Below are 20862 nucleotides of genomic sequence, written 5' to 3'. Positions count from 1 at the left end.
AGAGATTTCAGTGATGTCACTGTAGTCTTCACACTGCTGTAGGCTGCCAGCACCATATCTCAGAGAAGCAAGCAGGGATCTGGGAATTTAGATATGTAAGTAAAAAAAAATTTAAAAAGTAAGTAAAAAAAAAAAAAAAGTAAAAAGTACTTAAATGCTTTTAGACTTACCGTATATACTCGAGTATAAGCCGATCCGAATATAAGCCGAGGTACCTAATTTTACCTAAGAAAACTGGAAAAACTTAATGACTCGAATATAAGCCTAGGGTGGAAAATGCAGCAGCAACTGCTAAGTTTCAATAATCAAAATAAACACCAATACAATTACATTAATTGAGGCATCAGTGGGGTTTATGTTTTTCAATATTTATTTCAAAGAAAAACAGTAAACTAGTGGAGAAGAGGGTCAACAAAAGAATATGAGTACTACCCTACGCTCATTGCACATTGGCAAATTGGCGACAGACCCGATACCGGAGGGATGTAAGGGGGAATAAGTATTGCTAGTGGGAGCCTAGGCCAGGGCACTGGGGGGTCTGGTTGCGGGAGGCCTAATTTGCACACAAAGGACAGAGGGTGCTAGTCTAGAGGGACCCATCGCACCCAACTCGAGTATAAGCCGAGGGTGACTTTTTCAGCACATTTTGGGTGCTGAATAACTAGGCTTATACTCGAGTATATACAGTACTTTTAATTTATATTAACCTTTCATTATCCTTTAACACTTGGATAACATGTTGGATTAAAGAATGAAGGGCCAATGAGAAACTGTTATTATGGTTAATCACATGAAAACTTATGGGTAAGATTTAATTTGAGGAGAAAAACATTTTCTCCTAATTCAGTTACAGTTTTTTTTACCCATAGACTTCAATAGAGTTTCTAGCATTTGCACATGATAAACAGTCAGATATGTGTTTTTTATTAAATTGCAAAATCTGGAACTGAATTAGGAGATAGGCTTTTCTCATCAAATCGAATCTGGCCCCAAATCCCTAACACAAATTTTAGGTAAAAATGTTAAACCATTCACAAGAAATAATGAGTCGGATTTACTTCAGTGAGAAAAAGGTTTATCATGTGAAAACTCATGGACGAGATTCAATTAGAGATGCAATTCAGTTCAGAAAAACTTATATCACTTTTTATCACATGAAAACTCTATGGGAAAAAACTGGAACTGAATTTGGAGAAAAGTTTTTCACCTCAAATTGAATCTCTTCCATGAGTAGAAACTAAGAATGAAGTTGACTATACAGTTATATTTAATACGTTATTTTTTATATAGATCTTATGGTTGCCCTCCCATCTTCAGTCATAGAGCCATGTTCAATTTGAAAAGCTTATATCCTAATTCAATTCCAGATTTTCCCATAGAGCCAGATGAAATTCAATGAGAAAATCTTATCTCCCTGTTTATCACATGGAAAATCTATTGCAAAAAAAAATTGGAAATAAAGTAGGAGAAAAATGTTCTCACCTAAAATTGAATCTTGCCCATAACTTTTCATGTGATAAATCATAAAAAAAAATGTTCTCTCGTGGAATTAAATCTGCCCCCCCTTTTTATTTCATTACCTACTATTCAAAACTGGGTTTATTTCTTATAATTGATGAGAGAATTTTTTCGGCAGGCATGGATTCACAATTGGCAAATTGTTTTGTGAAACTTCCGCAAAAGTTAGTCGCACATCAAAAAAAATTGGTTGCATCATATTGAGCGTGGTTGTGTCAAAATCGGCGCAGTTGCGACAAAAAACCCGCGTACATCAAAAAAATGTCCAGATTTTTTATTTTTGTGTCATTGGTTATCAAATACAGAGGTCCATATGCAATTCAATGAGAAAAACTTATCTCACTGAATTCTTATCTATTGGATTCAATAGGAAACCTGAAACAGAATTCACATTGAATCTCATCCATACATTTTGAACTTATAAACCATAATATGATGTTTTCTTAGTGATCTGGCCCAAAATGTTTTATCTACATATTTATATTTTTGCCAGAACTATCACATTACTTGCTTTAAAAAAGTATAATGTACTAATTCAATACACTATAAAAAAATGTAATAATGCTTTAAGGAGCAGGAACAAAGTTACCACAGTAATTTAGTTAATCTCCTTAACTCACTTCAGTTAGCTTCAGATCATATTTGATTTTTAACCTTCTTATCTACTCTTGAAGAATAACTAGTGTGCTATATGTTGTTCCTTTCATATTGATGTTAAGTAGATTGTGAATGAAAGGCAAGTGTGCTGTAAGTGATTCCTTTTATACTCCTATGAATGGAGTTCCTATATAACAAGTGTGCTATATGCTGTATTTTTCACTTTCTACTGCTGGTGATCATTGAGTTTGCTGTACATTGTTACTTTTTTTTAAGGTATGCTGTCATGCGAAAACATGTTTTTTTTTTTTTTTTTAAACCCATCAGTTAATAGAGCTTCTCCAGCAGAATCCTGCATTGAAATCCATTTTTCAAAAACACAGATTTTTTTATGTTTAATTTTGAAATTTTACATGGGTTTAGGCATATTCTTCATTTCCCAGGGTGCCAAAGCCATGTGACCTGTGCTCTGATAAACTTCAGTCACACTTTACTGCTGAGCTGCAAGTTGGAGTGATACCCCCCCTCCCAGCAGCCGATCAGCAGAACAATGGGAAGGGAGCAAGATAGCAGCTCCCAGTTGGTATCAGAATAGCACTCAATAGTAAGAAATCCAAGTCTGGCTTGAGACTCCTCCAGTTACATGGGAATAGGAGAAACAATAGTTACCTGAAAGCAGTTCTAATGTGTAGCGCTGGCTACTTCTAAAAGCTCAGACTCACGCACAATGCAGATGGCACCTACACACCAATATTACAACTAAAAAAAAAAATTGTTGGTTCAAGAATAACATTTTAAATGGTAGAGTGAATTATTTCTGGGCATGAACTATAGTGAAGATGATTTTTTATAATAGTGACATTATGTCCATGTGATCAACTCTATCTAGATACAGCATAATAATTCAAAGCCATACATACTACATACATACAACACACAATTGGTATGGGATCCCATATCTGTAAACCCCTTATCCAGAAAGTTCCAAATTATGGAAAGGTAATCTCCCATAGACTCCATTATAAGCAAATCATTCTAATTTTTAAAAATTATTTCCTTTTTTTCTGTAATAATGAAATGGTACCATGTTCTTGATCCCAACTTAGATATAATTTATCCTTATTGGAGGCAAAACAATCCTATTGGGTTTATTCAGTATTTAAATTATTTTTTAGTAGGCTTAAGGTATGGAGATCCACATTACAGAAATATCCCTTGTCCAGAAAACCCCAGGTCCCAAGCATTCTGGATAATTTGTCCTATTCCTGAATAGAGATGTAGCGAACTGTTCGCCGGAGAACTAATTCGCACGAAAATTGGGTGTTCACAAGTTCGCAATGTTCGCAATTTTGGGTTCGCCTTAGCTGGAGTCAAATTTTGACCTCTCACCCCAGAGCCAGCAGATACATGGCAGCCAATCAGGCAGCTCTCCCTCCTGGACCACCCCCGGACCACTCCCTTCCATATATAAACCGAAGCCCAGCTGCCATTTTACATTCTGCCTGTGTGTGCTTGATGAGTTAGCATAGGGAGAGAGCTGTGCAGGGGTTTGAGGGACAGTTTAGGTAGCTTTGCTGACTAGTAATCTACTTTCTACTGCTCTGTATGTAGCTGCTGTGGGCAGCTGTCCTGCTGATCTCATCTGCTGTAACCCAATAGTCCTTGTAAGGACTGCTTTTATTTTCTGATTACTGTTACTCTTCTTTTCATTGTGTACTGCAGCTCTGTCTGTGTGTGTTAGAGACAGGTGTGCTGCTCATAGTAGTGCACCAGCACCAACCAGAGATCACTTTTTTTTATTATTAATTTTTTTTTTTTAAATTTAACTTACTGTTCTTTAATGTGTCCAGTGCTGTTTGCTGTTATTCATAGTAGTGCACCAAACACGTTACACATAGTAGTGACATTGCATTGCAATAAAATCACCTGAGCGATGTGTTTCCACCAGCAATAATATATTCTGTATCCACTACTGCGGCGTTTTTTCTTTGCGTGTGAACCGGCCGTAACCTTTACACGACTTGATTGGCATGTAGACGCCGGACGTTTTAAAGCAGTTTATTACACAAGTTTAGAAATGTAGTGTGATTTCTGCCCTTTACAGCACAAAACACAACGCTGTGTCAACAACGTATTTTTCAGAGAAATTTTTGCCCTTGATCCCCCTCCTGCATGCCACTGTCCAGGTCGTGGCACCCTTTAAACAACTTTAAAATCAGTTTTCTGGCCAGAAATGGCTTTTCTAGTTTTTAAAGTTCGCCTTCTCATTGAAGTCTATGGGGTTCGCAAAGTTCGCAAAAGTTCGCACTTTTTGGCGAACGGGTTCGCGAACTTTTTTTGTGAGGTTCGCTACATCTCTATTCCTGAATATACTATACTATACTATACATACATACATACAACTTTCAGACAGTCTGCTTCAGTCTGATTTCTTGTCAGTGCAAGGTATTAGAGCATGGCTCTTCTGCTCCTTTTAGCCCTTGTCACCCTAACAGTTTTTCCATTATCCAATTTGTTACATCTATTAAAGTAAAAACGGTTACAAAAAACTACTAATGCAGTGAGAATATTTTTGGAACTGTTTTTTTTCCCCATACGCATTAGTATAAAGTTATGTCTGTGCTGCTGCACAATAAAATGACCAAATGCCCCCAAGAAACTATGCATTCTGTATTTTATGGAAATTAAAAACTTGGGGCCTTAGGTTTTCTTTAGGTAATTTGGATTGCCGTGCTGTAAAGTTAATAAAATATATTTAAACAGTAAACATCAAACTCCAATAGGATTATTTTGCCACCAACATGGATTTATGCAACTTAGTTACTATTACATGTATGTATGTATGTATGTATGTCTTTATTTATAAAGCGCTACTTATATACGCAGCGCTGTACAGTAGAATACATTAATATAAACAGGGGGTTACTAATATAATAAAAGATAAATACAAAGTATAACAATAAATACAAATAAATACAAGATACAGTTGCAATAAGTTAAGAGTCAAAAACACAAGAGGATGGAGGTCCCTGCACTGTAGAGCTTACAATCTATATCTACATTCAAGGTACAGGTATAAGATCCATTATGTGAGTATCGGAAATCTAGAAAGCTCCAAATTACTGGAAGGCCATGTCCCATTCACTCCATTTTAATCAAACAACTTAGATTTTGAAAAATTATTTTTTCCCTATAATAATAAAACAGTACCTTTTTTTCTTTAAAAAGCAGACTTAAGCTATGGAGATCCAAATTACATCCAAGCATTCTGGATAACAGGTCCCATACCTATACTATATTATTACAGAGAAAAAGGAAATCATTTTTTAAAATCTAATATTTCAATTCAATGGAAATGCACTCAAATGTAAAACAAATAGGCACTCATATAATTGTATAATGGCACTAAATATGCAAAACTCAAGTGGGCTCAGTTATTATACATGATCTTTTTTCAAGATTTTTTTTGTTTTGCAGCAAAAATGTTCACAACAAAAATGTGTGGCGGTTTCAAGAAAATATTGTCTATGTCTATGGTGAAATGTGGAATTCTGCAAATCCATACCTGCCAAAACATTTTGCTCATTGCTAGGGATGAGTGAATCTGTTCCATTTCAGACAAATCTTTGAAAAGATTTGCGAAAATGTTGTGCATCAAAAAAAAAGTTGAATGTGACAATTTTTTTGACCCGCGCAACTTTTTTGGGAGAGTCTATAAAATGTGGGAACTACTAAATCCTGGACTCTGACGCCTCTTTTGTAGTGATGAGTGAATCTGTGCCGTTTCACTTCACCGAAAAATTCGCAAAACCTTTAAAAAGAGCACAAAACAGGCAAAAATGTTGTGTGGTAAAATAAAAATTGTCACGCGCCATTTTTTTTTTTTTTAAATGCGCAACTTTTTTTATGCATGTTGCTACTCTGCTAAATTTAACGATTAAGCAAGCGTATTTTTTTCACCTGCAGTTTTAGAATTGCAATGTATTGTGTATTTTATTCATTTCAATTATTTTGTGTTCATTTCTCCCAAGAATTAAAGTTACATTAAATGTTTCCAGCATTCGCATTGAAAGGATAATAGGGAAGGAACGTTAAAGGTCCCCATACACTATAAGATCCACTCGCTTGGCGATGTCGCCAAGCGAGCGGATCTTTACCCGATATCCCCACCTACGGGTGGGCGATATTGGGTAGGAAGTTGCTTTAAAAAAAAATAATCCGATCGTTTGGCCCTGAGGCCAAACGATCGGATTACATTTGTGGCCATGGGCAGTCGGTTCGTGGACCGCATCAACGAGCCGATGTGGTCCCCGATCCGACCGGATTTTCTAACCTGGCCGATCGATATCTGGCCAATTTCAGGCCAGATATCGGTCGGCCAGGCCGCTCGTTTCTGCCCATACACGGGCCGATTAGCTGCCGAATCGGCAGCTCCTATCGGCCTGTGTATAGGGGCCTTTAGTGTAGGCTTTGTTATTCCGTAAAACTAGATAATTGGCCAAGGGTCGGAATATTTTTGCAATAGGCTGTATATATTATACATATTGTCAAACCTACGCAACATACATTTAAAATGCAATAAAGTGAAAAGACGAGAGAGATGTCAGTTGTCGCTTTTAAGTCTAACCTTTCTGTTAAATCGTGCAGTATAACATATTATTATTCAATCACACCTGCTGGTATATTTATAGCCAGTAAAAAGAAAAATTCCTTTTGCAGAAATGAAATCACATTGTTGGCATTCAGAAATGAAATCATTAAGTCACATTGTTTCGTTTGACGTTGAAGTGTGAGTGGGATATGTGAAACATTATCGGGTCACTAAACTGTAATAACTCTCTATGCAACTCTTCCAAATGGGATTTGTGTGAAAGAGGCGATAATTTTGGAGTACAATGTACCCTTGTATGAAGAATATACATTGTCATTTATAAATATAGGCCACTGCTTCAATTCATTGATATGATATGGTATGTAGAATTACATATACTGTATATATATATATATATATATATATATATATACTGTATATATACTGTATATATACAGTATATTAAAAATTTAGTAGAAAAAGTTTAACTTTTCACTGCCACTGCTAGATGGAGCAGACAATAACATTCTGTTTGGTTAAACATGGCACACATTTTTCACTGTTGTTCTTCTGCAAAATATTGTGCCATGTTGATGCATAATACACTTTAAAAATGATATTGATGTTTACCTTGAATTGATAGGAAATTGTCAATATTTTCTCCTTTTTCCTCATAAGCAGTTGTATTTTCTGCCTATTTACTTTTCCTCTAGCCTCCCATTGGCTTAATTGACCTTGTATATAACATACAGCGTTCTGTTTTTCACAATATTTGTCATAACTAATGCATTGCCTATTCTTAATGCATAGGGTTCTTATGTCCCGCAGGAGCGCAATGCTTTTATGTCAGGTCAGAAACAGGGACTTGTTATAGCTTTACTCATAACTGAAGTCCCTCGGTGTGCAGGCATCACACTATGGGTGGCGGTCTAACAGCATAGTGTTAATAATAACTATTATTGGGAAAAAACAAGGCAATGCAAAAAAAAAGAGCAAAGACTTGTCCCTGTTTTTGCTCCATTTTTGTTTATACTACCTCTGTTTTCTGATAAGTTTACAAGTTTATTTTCACCCATATTCCTTTCTTTGCTGAGAATGAATGAGCATATGAAGGGGTTAATCATTTGACTTTTTCTGTTACTAATAACACTGAGAAAATGAAGTCTACCCCCAAATCAATTTGCACTATATTTAATGGCAAGTCATTAGTTGCATATTTGGTTTTAGATGCTATTAGTCAAGATAACCTTTAATTGGGACCTAAACAGTGCACCTGGCTTCATTAATTCAGTGGCTCCATTTGAGTGCAACATCTAGAAACACAAGCAAATTTGTTTAATGGATGTGCATAATTGATGGAAGGAAAAAGGAAGGTGATAACTCATTTGTTCATGCAGCAATAAATAAATAAATTCATATTTTTATTGCTTATTTTTCTATTCCCTATTCATCTTCCTTATTTGTCTTCCATTCTGATTTCCAAGACACCCCCTGGTTTCCTATACTAGAATACTAGAATAGACTATTTGTCCTTATCCCAGCATTTTTAAATAACCTAATAGTGATGAGCAAATACTTTAGCCAGACATTGATTTGCAGTGAAATGCTGCATGTCGCCATTGGCAAATTATTTAGCAAAACTTCATCTCGATTTCGGAAATATTGGTGCGGTCACATCAAAAAACGGCAAAAAGGGTGGGTAACAGGGCGTGATCACAAAAAATTCACATATTTTTGCCATTTTGAGAATTTTTCCATTGTTTTTTGGCGAAGCAACAGGGGATAGATTTGATCATCACTATAACCTTATAGTACCAAATGTCCTTCCTAGTTTCAAAATTAAGTGACATTGTCATCATCATCATCATTTATTTATATATCACCAGCAAGTAACATAACTTGTAGAATTTTTTGAATAACTTAATAGTGACAGATTTACTTTCTAGTTCCAGCTAGGGATTTGTCTTCATAATCATCATCATACAACAGGTGTCTTACAATAAATTAATAAACAAGGGTTGCAGAATTTAAAAAGTCCAAAAATGGCTCATCAATAGACCTCCTAGACAATAAGGGACCAAGTCAAAACCTTGAAGCCTTGAACTAAGGATAAGCAAGTGTTTTTTCTTTATTTATGGCAAAAGTTTCATGAATATGCCTCTAGAAACTTGCCGTGCATTTTGTTTGCCTGTAATTTATCTTTGTTTGTTTATTTCACACAAGGAAAAACAAGAAATAAACTTCATTGGCTCCAATGTATTTGGTATGGGAAAAACACAATTTTTTCTGCAATTTCAATTAATATTTAGTTAGTGAAATGTGGGAGTTTGTCTCATCACTACTTAGTCACAGACATACAACATTTCTGAGAGATGTGGATAATCAACTTAAGTAATCAACTTTAGTAACCTTTAGATTTTATTAGGAAAGAATCATTGTCTAGATTGGTGAGGGCCTTTACTCCATATATGGTGCTGTGGGTAGGGTGATGGATTTGGTAGTTTTATAAAAAAAACAAAAAAACTTTCAAGCATTTTAGGGCTAATAAGATAAATCAGATGGTACTTGGTGGGAGAGCTGGGACCAAACCTAGGTATTTTAAGGGATAGGAGTAATTAGTGTTTGTTTAAACGAGGATGGAAAGTATAGTACTAGTGATGGGCAAAATGTTTTGGCAGGCATGGATTCGCGATGAATTTCCGCGTTTCGCCATTGGCGGATTGTTTTGCGAAATGGATGGAAAAATTCGCCGCGCATCCAAAAATTTCATGCGCGACATTTTCACCATTTCACAAATCTTTCTCCGTTTCGCGAATCTTTTAAAAGATTCGCAAATTTTTCAAAAGTAAAAAGAAATAGAAAGAAAGTAAAAAGGTTAAATAGGTAAATAGGAGTAAGTGAAAAGTTGGAATTGTTTTCCACAATTTGAGCTGTTTTGCACTAAAACTTCTATTATCTGAATTATGGTTCAAAAACTCAAATGTTCAATATTTAAGTGCAAAAAAACCCCCAGAAACTAAACAACCAAAAACATTGGCTTTTAAAACCTTGTGAATTTATGTAGAAGTAAATTAGGGTTGTCCTAGGCAAAATTTTCAATTTTGAGGTTTTTTTTCGAGTTTGTAAACTTATACAAACAATATATTCAAGCAATATAAACTTATTTTAAAAAAAATCGAGGTATATGAGTTTTTTATTCAAACCAGTTTTTATATTTGGATTTTTAATAAGCAATTGTGTTTTTTTTTGTTTTTTTTTTTAAATGTGAAGTATTCTTCAATTCACAAATTCAAAAAAATGATATACCTGTATAAGCCGATAAGTGTGTGAAGGTGATGAGAAGATGATTCCAAGGGAATGGATGCAGGGGTTAAAGAAGAAGTTTTCTAACTTGATTGAAAAGCGGTTATATATTTTCTGCTAATTAAGTTTGTTGTGTAATAGGACGCTGAGCCAAATGCTGTATTTTCTGTCTATAAAAAAAATTGAACAAAGACTTGGGAAGTAACAACAGTTGTCAGAAAGGTGCTAGGAGAATAGCAGGCAATTAAACATAGCAAGCACTGGGGTTTAGAGGACCAAGAGGAGAAAAAAGAAGATAAGTATAGTCATTCAATTAGAGAAAGAGCTCTATTGTAGCAGAAACAAATGAACCTGAAGTGGAAGATGTAAATATCAGTTTGAATTCTCATTCAGCATTCATCTGCTTGGGGGTATATTCTGATATAGCAGTTTAGTGTAGCAATAATAATGTTTTGAGTGGTGAAAGGGGTGAGGGTATTGAGCTAAAGAGTGGGCATTGTTATAGAGTTAAGCTGCCATATTTGGACAAATGAGGTTGATGATGTGAGAAAAAAAAATTATGCAGTAAAAATTCCGCATTTTACCATCTGCAAATTTTCTTTTGCGAAACTGCTACAAAAAAGTTGCCAAGACAAAAAAGTCACCAAGACAAACATGTAGCAGAGAAATTAGCTCCAAAAAAAACAAAAAAAACCCACAGATTGACTTTAATGCATTAGGATTAAAATAAAATGACCACTGACTTCAATGCATTTGAAGTAAGAAAAAAGTCACGCGTAAAAAATGTTGGCCACGTAAAAAAAAGTCATCTATTGAATTTTTCGCCACTTCGCAAATTTTTCAGCAGTTTCACTCGTCGCTAGAAATTAAGTAATAATGATAGATTAATTGCTCAAAAATTAGAATTAGTGAGGCTGGAAGCAAAGCAAGGTAGGAAGACCGAGATCAAGAGAGTGACCTTTAGCATTAGTAGGGGAATTAGACTGCAACAATTCCTAGTCATTCTTTCTGAAAAATTTGCAAATGCAGAAAATGACGCACATCAAAAAGATTTGTCACATGCATCCAAAAAAATTGTCGCACACTTAAAAAAAAAATGACGCACGCGAAAACATTTTTTTGCTGCACATGACAATTTTTTTTCTGTTTTGCAAGTTTGGAATCTTTTTAAAAATTCTCGCATTTATCTGCAAAGCAAAACAGGACAGATTCGCTCATCACTATTCAGGGGTCTGGAATTCATTGTTAGAACATGTTGTCTTTGTACCTAAGGGGCATATTTATTATTCTGTGTAAAAAATGGCGAGAAAATTCACCACACATTGCCAGGCTTCACTGTGTAAAAAACGGCGTAAAATCCGCGTAATTTTTTACGCGTTTTTTCTTCCACCCGAACTTACGTAAAATAACGGCGTAAAATCTGGCGTTCGGAAGGCGATGTCCTCCATTTATTTTACACAGCTTTTTTACGCCATTTTTACGGCAAATTAGTTTTACACAGAATAATAAATATGTCCCTTAGAGTAAGTGGAATAAAAATTTGGAAACTTTGTAAAGTTCAGCAAATTATTCATAGTTTTGCATTCAAAGGCATATTACTTTCTCTTACATTCTTTGAAAACTCAACTTTTCTAATAAGTTTTCCCCAAAAACAGAATAAGAGAAGAACAGAATAATTATAGAAATCTACAATTGTGTCCTTTCATGCCGAATTTTGCATTTGTCGATTTTATCATTTGTTTCTGGGAATTTCTGGGAATTTGATCTAAAGTATGTTTATATCTAGGGGGCATTAAAAAAAATCTTCATTTGTACTGCTGTGTGTTTCAGAAAAATCTATATAAATATTTGCTACTGGCATAAACTTTCAGACTTTTGGTTGTGTGTATACAAATATATATTTACATTATATTTCTCTATAGTATGATAAAAATATTTGACATTATATATATATATATATATTTTTTTTTTATTTATTTATTTTTTTTAATGTAAACTAAAGGTTGCCCCAGGAAATTCCCCTAAAATGTGAGCAAAAAATTGCATCAGCTATGCACTGAAATGGTTAAAAGAATACTATAATTCTAAAATTGGATTTTAAAAAAATTACCACTTTTCAGAGCTGAGGAGTTTCCTATCCCTAAATGTAGCTTTTTTTTTTTTTTTACAATATCAAGTACATAGAGTTGTTTCCTCAGCCTTACTACTTACTTACTACCTAACTACTTTCTTTTGAAATGCTAATACATTATCTTAAGAGTTCAAAATCCTGCAGTGATGTAACCTCTTTATATTAGAAAGGGTTTATTTCAGAATTCTCAATTATAGCAATGAGTAAAATTTCAGCCATAAAGTATGATAAAATTACTGTTTTGTAAAAGAAAGGAAGCAGCTTCCTTCTGAGTATAATTCCCAGTGAAAGCTCAAAAGTAACTGAAATTAAGGTTGATCTTTTTTCCCTCTAGTCTACTCTTTTCAGACCTAGGGGCATATTTATTAAAAATGTTTGAGAAAAATGCAGATGCTATAATTTTCTGGAAACTCTAAGGGGCACATTTACAAAAATTTGTGTTTTTTTCTGGCCTTGAAAGTCGTATAAACGACATGGTATAAATTCAAATTAAGCTTGATCATTGCTGTAATTATAAAATGCTTGAATCGTTTGTACAAAAATTTTTACATCATGAGTTTTTTCGTGAAATTATTGTTAAAATTCATAAAATTTGAGTGTAAATGGACTTTTGCTTCCATGAAAAACTTTTTCGGGGAACAATAATTTAAAAACCGAGTTCTGGCAAAAACCCCTTCATAAATCTCGAAATTATTTAGAAGTAAAAAAAAAAATCTGACTTTATCTCAAAATTGCTTAGTAAATGTGCCCCTAATAGTTGGAGTTTATTAAAAAAAAAAAACATGAAAATTCCCAAGAAAAAACTTGGCAAATAAAAGCAACATTGTATATACTGTATATATTTTTAACAACTTTATGTATTTGTTTATTTATTTATTTTACTGGGGAAAAAAGGAACAGAAATAAAAAAAAAAAAAGAATGATATTAAACTGCTCCTTAGAGACTTGGCCAATAGATAGACAAGCAAAACCGTATGGAATATTTTCAAGCCTCATTGAAAATGAATGAAAAAATGTGATTCTTGCCAGCTTGAGACTTTTTCAGCACAAAAATGTAAACTCAACTATTCGGTGCAAGTATTTTCTTAAATAAGCTAGCATTTGAGAAAGAAGCCTGACAAAAGCCACTTGAGTTTTGTCAGCATTGTTTTTTCTCACTCGGATTCTTTTTTTTTTTTATGAAACTCATTTTTTACAAAGCCAAACCAAGAGGAAGATCTATCAAAAATTGAGTTGGCATTTTTTTCTTGATTTGAGTTAAACGTGGCAAAAAAACACAGCCATGAAAATAAACACACAACAAACCTCAAATACTCAGGATTTATTAAAGCTGGGCACTGGCCCTTAAGCCACAATTAAATGTAAAAAGGGGTGGGAGTGATATAAGCATGGCATTCTTTGTCAAAATGATGTGTGTGTCCCATATGTGTGCGACAATCAGTGCAAGTCACTATGGGAGCCCTGGAGCTAACGCCATGTTTGAAGGTGCACTTTTAAGTAATACAGAACAGGAGGCTACAACTACATGAAAAGCAAGAAGCGTCTTTTGATACAAGTACCTTTAGTGAATAGAATTTATTATGCAACTGCCTGCTGCCAATTTAGCAGCTCCACAACTGCTCTTGCTGTTGTAAGTGAGCACTATCGTTTTGTTTCAAACCTGCTTAATTTATCTTTAAATATGTACATAGACAATGGTTTTATACTCACCATTTAATGTGCCACTTTTGCTGAACCATCCTAGTTGTTATGTTTACTGTAAACAACTGAATAATTCATTACCTGAGGTCAGTGTATTTTTGAAGTTGTAAGTGAAGTTGTATGTGATGGAACAGACACATTTTAATACTGTACTCCTTGCTTTCGGTTGTGCAGATAAAATAAACGATGCTGAAGTGTAAAGAAGTCTTATTAATTTGCGTGCTAATGAAGTTACACGCGTAAGGAAGATAGCTGACACTGGCTTTCAGTAACTGACAATGTGCACCTAAATTACCCATAAGCAACAAGATGTTTGAATTCATTATTCTAACTTCAGCAGGAAAATCAAAGCTAATTGCTTATTGGTTTTATGTATTACTGCACTGTTGCAGTTATATGAGTAAATAAGGGCTACTGGGATTTTGCTTTCCTAATCAGTAGGGCTACTTAAACTGTGCGTCACTCCTTGTCAGCAATAGAAGCAGATACTGGATTTTATAGAAGAAACCATTCTTTATTTAACACTGTCAAAATACCCAAACAGCCATATATGAGCAGGCAAAGTAAATTCTGAGTATAAAGACACACTTTTTTTTCCTCTCTTTTCTAAAAACACATTTAATATTTGGTCTTACGATAAGGAGCTTCCCAGACAGTAACTTATAAGAACAGATGTATACAAAGCATTAAAAAAAAGATAATTCTATTAACGTTTTTTTACTGGGATGCAGCACAGAGTAGGCATTAGTGCACTATATAAATTATAATAATGTAGCCCACCTGTGCAGACACTGTGGTACTACTTGCTTACTTGGCGCTACAGGAGCCCTGAGCCCCCGCTTACTTTGGGGGACAGGCGTTTCCCAGCAATGGCGTGCCTCCACCCAGGGATGATGTTGTGGAACTTTATCCACCCCCTGGGAACTTAATAGCTTTCCTTGCCCCTCTTGGGACCCACGTACCCCTGGCAGATGTACCCCTCCCTGAGGTTGTTTCTTACCAACGTGGTAGTGGTCCTCTGGGCTTGGCAGATGCTCAGGTACACAGACACAATAGTTGTAGTTGAACTAGATGCACGGTTTATTAGGCAGGGTCCTCTCCAGGAGTGGCAAACATAGTATTGGTACACAGTGCAGGGCATATCTCCTTACTACTCATTGATACTCATTTTCTGTTGGACTACTTCACGGTACTCCCGCCACATGCTCCCATCTAGGAAACCTTCCCGGTACTCTCGGCAGAGGCACCCCCTCTTGGAGCCCTCCCCGGTACTCACGCTAGAAGCATTTCCACAAGGACCCATACCGGTACTCACATGAAGCATCCTCAAATCCGAGATCCTGGACTAGTGGTGCCTTGGTACACCTTCCCTAGCCACTTGTGGCCCTGCACTCCAGCAGATGTAACGCTGGGAGGTCATAACCTCACTACCACTCCTGGAGGGGTCATGTCTGCCCATTCTAACCTACTTTGTTCTACATATTACTCCTAGAGCAATCTATTACCAGAACTTCTAACTAAGCAGTACCTGGGGTACTCCTGCCTGGAGCAGTGCCCAAGATGTCTGCCGGACTGAACCCTCAGCACATGGCTGCTATCCCTTATATGGGCCTATGCACCACCCTGTGGCCATAACCCGAACTACAGGTGTACACCCTATTAACTATTGACAACCCAGTCATCCCAGTGTCCCTGTTTCCCAGCACCACCCTGTGGTCTGTCCTAGGGGTTCCTGTCCTAAGGGCCCGTTTTTGGTAAACCCCTACAATAATAATAATGAAAAAGAAATCATCATAAGGCTGGGAAGGCAGAGGGGAGGTGGGATGAGAGAGAGTTGAAGACAGACCCAAAGATTTTCAAGGACAAACACATGAAAGGAAAGGGATGATAGATTGCTACTCTTCTACGTCTTTCAGCAGGCTAAAACTAGCCATCCCCCCCTTAATATGAATGTAATACCTGGCTATATATGAGGGATCATTCAAACAGCACATAGGGTACCAAGCTTGTTGGATTGCCCCTTCCACATGGGCCCACAGAAACATGCTCAGTAGAGCAACTTGTGCCAAACGTTATGTTCCAAAAACCACTGCCCTGTTGTCAGCACCTGTGGTCACAGTTTTTGTGCTTCACCCATGAATACTGTGCTGAATCCATTTGGTAGAGCTGTATTACATAGTAACATAGTAACATAGTAAGTTGGGTTGAAAAAAGACATACGTCCATCAAGTTCAACCATAATGCCTATACCTAACCTGCCTAACTACAAGTTGATCCAGAGGAAGGCAAAAAACCCCATCTGAAGCCTCTCTAATTTGCCTCAGAGGGGAAAAAATTCCTTCCTGACTCCAAGATGGCAATCGGACCAGTCCCTGTATCAACTTGTACTAAGAGCTATCTCCCATAACCGTGTATTCCCTCACTTGCTAAGAATCCATCCAGCCCCTTCTTAAAGCTATATAATGTATCAGCCAGTACGACTGATTCGGGGAGGGAATTCCACAACCTCACAGCTCTCACTGTAAAAAATCCTTTCCGAATATTTAAATGGAACCTCCCTTCTTCTAAACGGAGTGGGTGCCCTCGTGTCCGTTGGAAGGACCTACTGGTAAATAAAACATTAGAGAGGTTATTATATGATCCCCTTATATATTTATACATAGTTATCATGTCACCTCTTAAGCGCCTCTTCTCCAGTGTAAACAGACCCAACTTGGCCAGTCTTTCTTCATAACCGAGACTTTCCATACCCTTTACCAGCTTAGTTGCCCTTCTCTGGACCCTCTCTAGCTCAATAATGTCCCGTTTGAGCACTGGAGACCAAAACTGAACAGCATATTCTAGATGGGGCCTTACCAGTGCTCTGTAAAGGGGAAGAATAACCCCCTCCTCCCGTGAATCTATACCCCTTTTAATACAGCTCAGAACCTTGTTTGCCCTTGCAGCTGCTGCCTGGCATTGCTTGCTACAGCCAAGTTTATTATCTACAAGGACTCCAAGATCCTTCTCCATTATGGATTTGCCTAGTGCAGTCCCATTAAGGGTATACGGGGCTTGCATATTTTTACATCCCAGGTGCATGACCTTACATTTATCCACATTAAATCTCATCTGCCACTTAGCTGCCCAGATTGCCAGTTGGTCAAGATCCTGCTGCAGGGATGTCACATCCTGGATAGAATTGACTGGTCTGCAGAGTTTTGTGTCATCTGCAAACACTGATACATTACTCATAATACCCTCCCCTAAGTCATTTATGAACAAATTAAACAAAAGTGGACCCAGTACAGAACCCTGAGGGACCCCACTGAGAACCTTACTCCAAGTAGAGAATGTGCCATTAACAACCACCCTCTGTACCCGATCCTGTAGCCAGTTTTCTATCCATGTGCAAACGACTTCACTAAGACCAATAGACCTTAGCTTAGAAAGCAGTCGTTTGTGGGGAACGGTATCAAATGCTTTGGCAAAATCCAAATAGATTATATCTACTGCATCCCCACTGTCCAGCTTCTTACTTACCTCATCATAAAAAGCAATTAAATTGGTCTGACATGACCTGTCCTTCATAAAGCCATGCTGATTACTGCTCATAATGCCATTCTCCACTACATAATTTTGAATGTGATCCCTTAACAAGCCTTCAAATAACTTGCCCACCACGGATGTCAAACTTACAGGCCTATTCATGAGGCAAAAGCTGGAGAATCAAATTTGTAGTCAGCACCACATAGGATTGGTGCACATCCCACCACGTTCACTCTGCACGTTTAGTAAGCACATACTTATTCTGAACTTTTAATTAAATTAAAATGCCTTTATTTGACATCGTTGGCACAAATTTCAGCTGCCAAGGATTCAGAAAGATGTGCCTTCTCCAGCCTTTCCTGTGCAATACTGTTTTTTTTTTCTGGCAACAGTGTAAAAATTCCATTGTTTCTGGTGTGGGGATACTAGTGGCGATAGGCGGTGTGAAAAATGTGATTTACTAATAGGTGCAATTGCATTTCATGTTCAGGCTCAACATACATAAGGAGCCTGGGATGTAACATGATCTTTAGTGTGTCCTGTAATTTGCTCCTTTTACCTTATTAAGCAAAATACAAATATCAAACACAAAGGGGCTGATATACTAATCCACGAATCCGAATCCCGAATGGGAAAAAATTGGATTGGAAACGAACATTTTGCGATTTTTTCGTCACCGTCACGACTTTCTCGTGAATTGACGTGACTTTTTCGAAGCCATTACGACCTGCGCGAATTGTCACGACTTTTTCATAGCCATTATGACTTTTGTGAATTGTTGCGACTTTTTCATAGTCATTGCAAATTTCGTGAATTGTCGCGACTTTTTCATAGCCATTACGACTTTCGTGAATTGTCACAACTTTTTCATAGCCATTATGACTTTCGTGAATTGTCGCGACTTTTTCATAGCCATTATGACTTTCGTGAATTGTCGCGACTTTTTCATAGCCATTATGACTTTCGTGAATTGTCGCGACTTTTTCATAGCCATTACGACTTTCGTGAATTGTCACGACTTTTTCATAGCCATTACAACTTTCGCGAATTGTCACGACTTTTTCGTATTGAGCGCTCGAAATCGCAAAATACCGATCACTGCGAAAAAAAATGCATTCGGACGCTTTTCGGACGTTCGTGGATTAGTAAATGTGCCCCCAAGTTTGTCAGTTATTGACACAAGTACCTTTGTACTTGTTTTTAAATGCAATGAAAATAGTGTGCAAATGTGCCCTAAAGTAATATATATGGGGAAATTGGTGAGATTTTTGTTTGTAGCTTGTAATATGAATCAGCTAACCCCTTTATATGTTTTCTAACAATAAATACAATGTACTCATATTTAATTTCAATGTGTATTTATTGTATTCTCACAGGACTATACCCTGACAATGTACTTTCAGCAAGCGTGGAGGGATAAAAGACTTTCTTATTCAGTGATTCCTTTAAATTTGACCTTGGACAACAGAGTAGCAGATCAGCTCTGGGTTCCTGATACATACTTCCTGAATGACAAGAAGTCTTTTGTCCATGGAGTTACAGTGAAGAACAGAATGATCCGTCTGCATCCTGATGGTACCGTGCTTTATGGTCTCAGGTCAGTTGTGTGCCATGGCCTTATGTACAATTGGTTTTAAACTAAACTATGTATGAGAAGTCTGCATGCAACTTAACCCAAGTATTTACAATGAGCACCATGATGGGTTTCAGTAACACAAAACCTATTTGTTGTATTATTGTGTTTATGAAGGCATAAAGAGTAGAGTGTGCTACACAGAAAGGACTTATTTGATTGCTATATCACAGTATGTCTTTATCAGTGTGCATTACATCTAATATATGCAATCAGATTCAATGTCACATAACCTCAAGGTATACAAGAACTACAATTTAACATATATGATGGTTGGATGGATTCTCTTGTTTCTGATACATTTACAAAAGGCTAAATGATGCAATTGCGAGGACTCTTTCTTCCATATCGAAAGACATTTAACAATACAGTGATTCTCTCTAATGCATTTGTAGACAGCTGCTTCCATAACTGTGGATTTGGATTCATTGGGGGAGATATTCCCTCACCGGTGGTTGCTCACTCTCCAGTGGGACTTGCATAACCACTGCACTAGTTTATCAAATGTAACATTTGACAGTGGGGGCTTCATTAACAGTTGTTTAGAAGCACAAACTCCTCCAAGAATAATTTGGACACCGAGCTCTGTTGTAATATAAAAGGAAACTAATAAATCAAGAAGGAACATTCTTGTCTGGATGCAGTGCGAGGGGGTGCAAAGAACTGCATAGTCTATATGGTTGGGATTATGCATGATGGCAGTATCGCAATGTATAGTGTAAGGCATAAATTATATGAAGCACAATTACAAACTCAGCAATTTCATTTCCCTCGGTACAGTTTATTTAGTACATAGTTCATAGTTCATTTAGTACATAGTCCATATAGGATGCATATATCCCACATAGCTATCACTGTAACAAGACTCAGGCCTTCTCTATGGGAAAACTATAACTACAAATTAGATCCATTACTGACAGCCACAATTCATGTCATACCCAAGGTGTAACTAACCTATATCATTGATTCTGGTTTGTGTGTAGGTAGATATATAACATCTAGTTAATCCATAGAAAGGACAACAGAAAGGACAAAAACCCAGAAGCTGTTTCCAGTTTTTCTCAGAAGGAGTAGCTTCAGAAAAAAAAATCCCCTTTGCGGCTGCAATTACCCTGAAATTAATGGATAATTCTGTTTTATGGGTAAAAAAATGGCAACTGTACATGCATTAGCCCTATCAAGTTCTTTACACCAGTGATAGGGACAGATACAAGGATATTTTTTACTGTATAATTGAAGCTGTTTTGGATTAAACTGTATATATATAAATACAACAAAAATAACGCACTCACAGGACTTAGTCGAAAAAAGTCTCTTTATTGTGAAAAACATCTATCTAACGTTTCAGCTGTGTCCACAGCCTTTCTCAAAGTGTTCAAAATAGTTACAAACCCCCTCTTAAACCCAAATGAGCGCCAAAATGTAGCCTATGACGTCACATAGTGTGTAACCAATTACCAACCCCCAGTGTTGTACTCATAGCACACCAATAAACTATCATGAAAGTGGTAATATTAATCAAAAGACAAACTAGATATACATAAAGTAAACAGAGTCTCTGTTTACTTTATGTATATCTAGTTTGTCTTTCTAGATTTCTCTCGAAATGGCAAAAAATGTGTGAAATGCAGCTACTGAACGACTTTTTGGATGCGCACAACCAACATTTTTTACATGACCGCAACATTTTTTTCATGATTGCAACATTTTTTCATGACCACGACTTTTCCCTCAGTAGCCAAATGTTTGTCTCTGTGAATTTTTTCTCCAGTTTCGAGAAAACGTTTGCCAATAACAAAATGTTGAAGTTTGCAGTGAATCCATGCCTGCCGAAAAACTTTGATCAATGCTAATCGTATA

The 20862-nt window shown here is 36.5% G+C and overlaps 1 protein-coding gene across 1 annotated transcript in view; it reads left to right on the top strand.

The window, feature by feature from the left end:
* The window catches only part of gabrb2 (gamma-aminobutyric acid (GABA) A receptor, beta 2), a 151357-nt gene that overhangs the window by 35692 nt on the left and 94803 nt on the right, over window positions 1-20862 (top strand). Inside the window, 1 exon segment of the mRNA NM_001102951.1 lies at window positions 18746-18966. Coding sequence (NP_001096421.1) covers window positions 18746-18966 — 221 coding nt within the window.

The sequence above is a fragment of the Xenopus tropicalis genome, chromosome 3, assembly GCF_000004195.4.
Source record: "Xenopus tropicalis strain Nigerian chromosome 3, UCB_Xtro_10.0, whole genome shotgun sequence".
NCBI classification, from domain to species: domain Eukaryota; kingdom Metazoa; phylum Chordata; class Amphibia; order Anura; family Pipidae; genus Xenopus; species Xenopus tropicalis.
The sequence above is the reverse complement of the archived record's forward strand: the minus strand, read 5'-3'. Positions and strand labels throughout refer to the sequence as shown.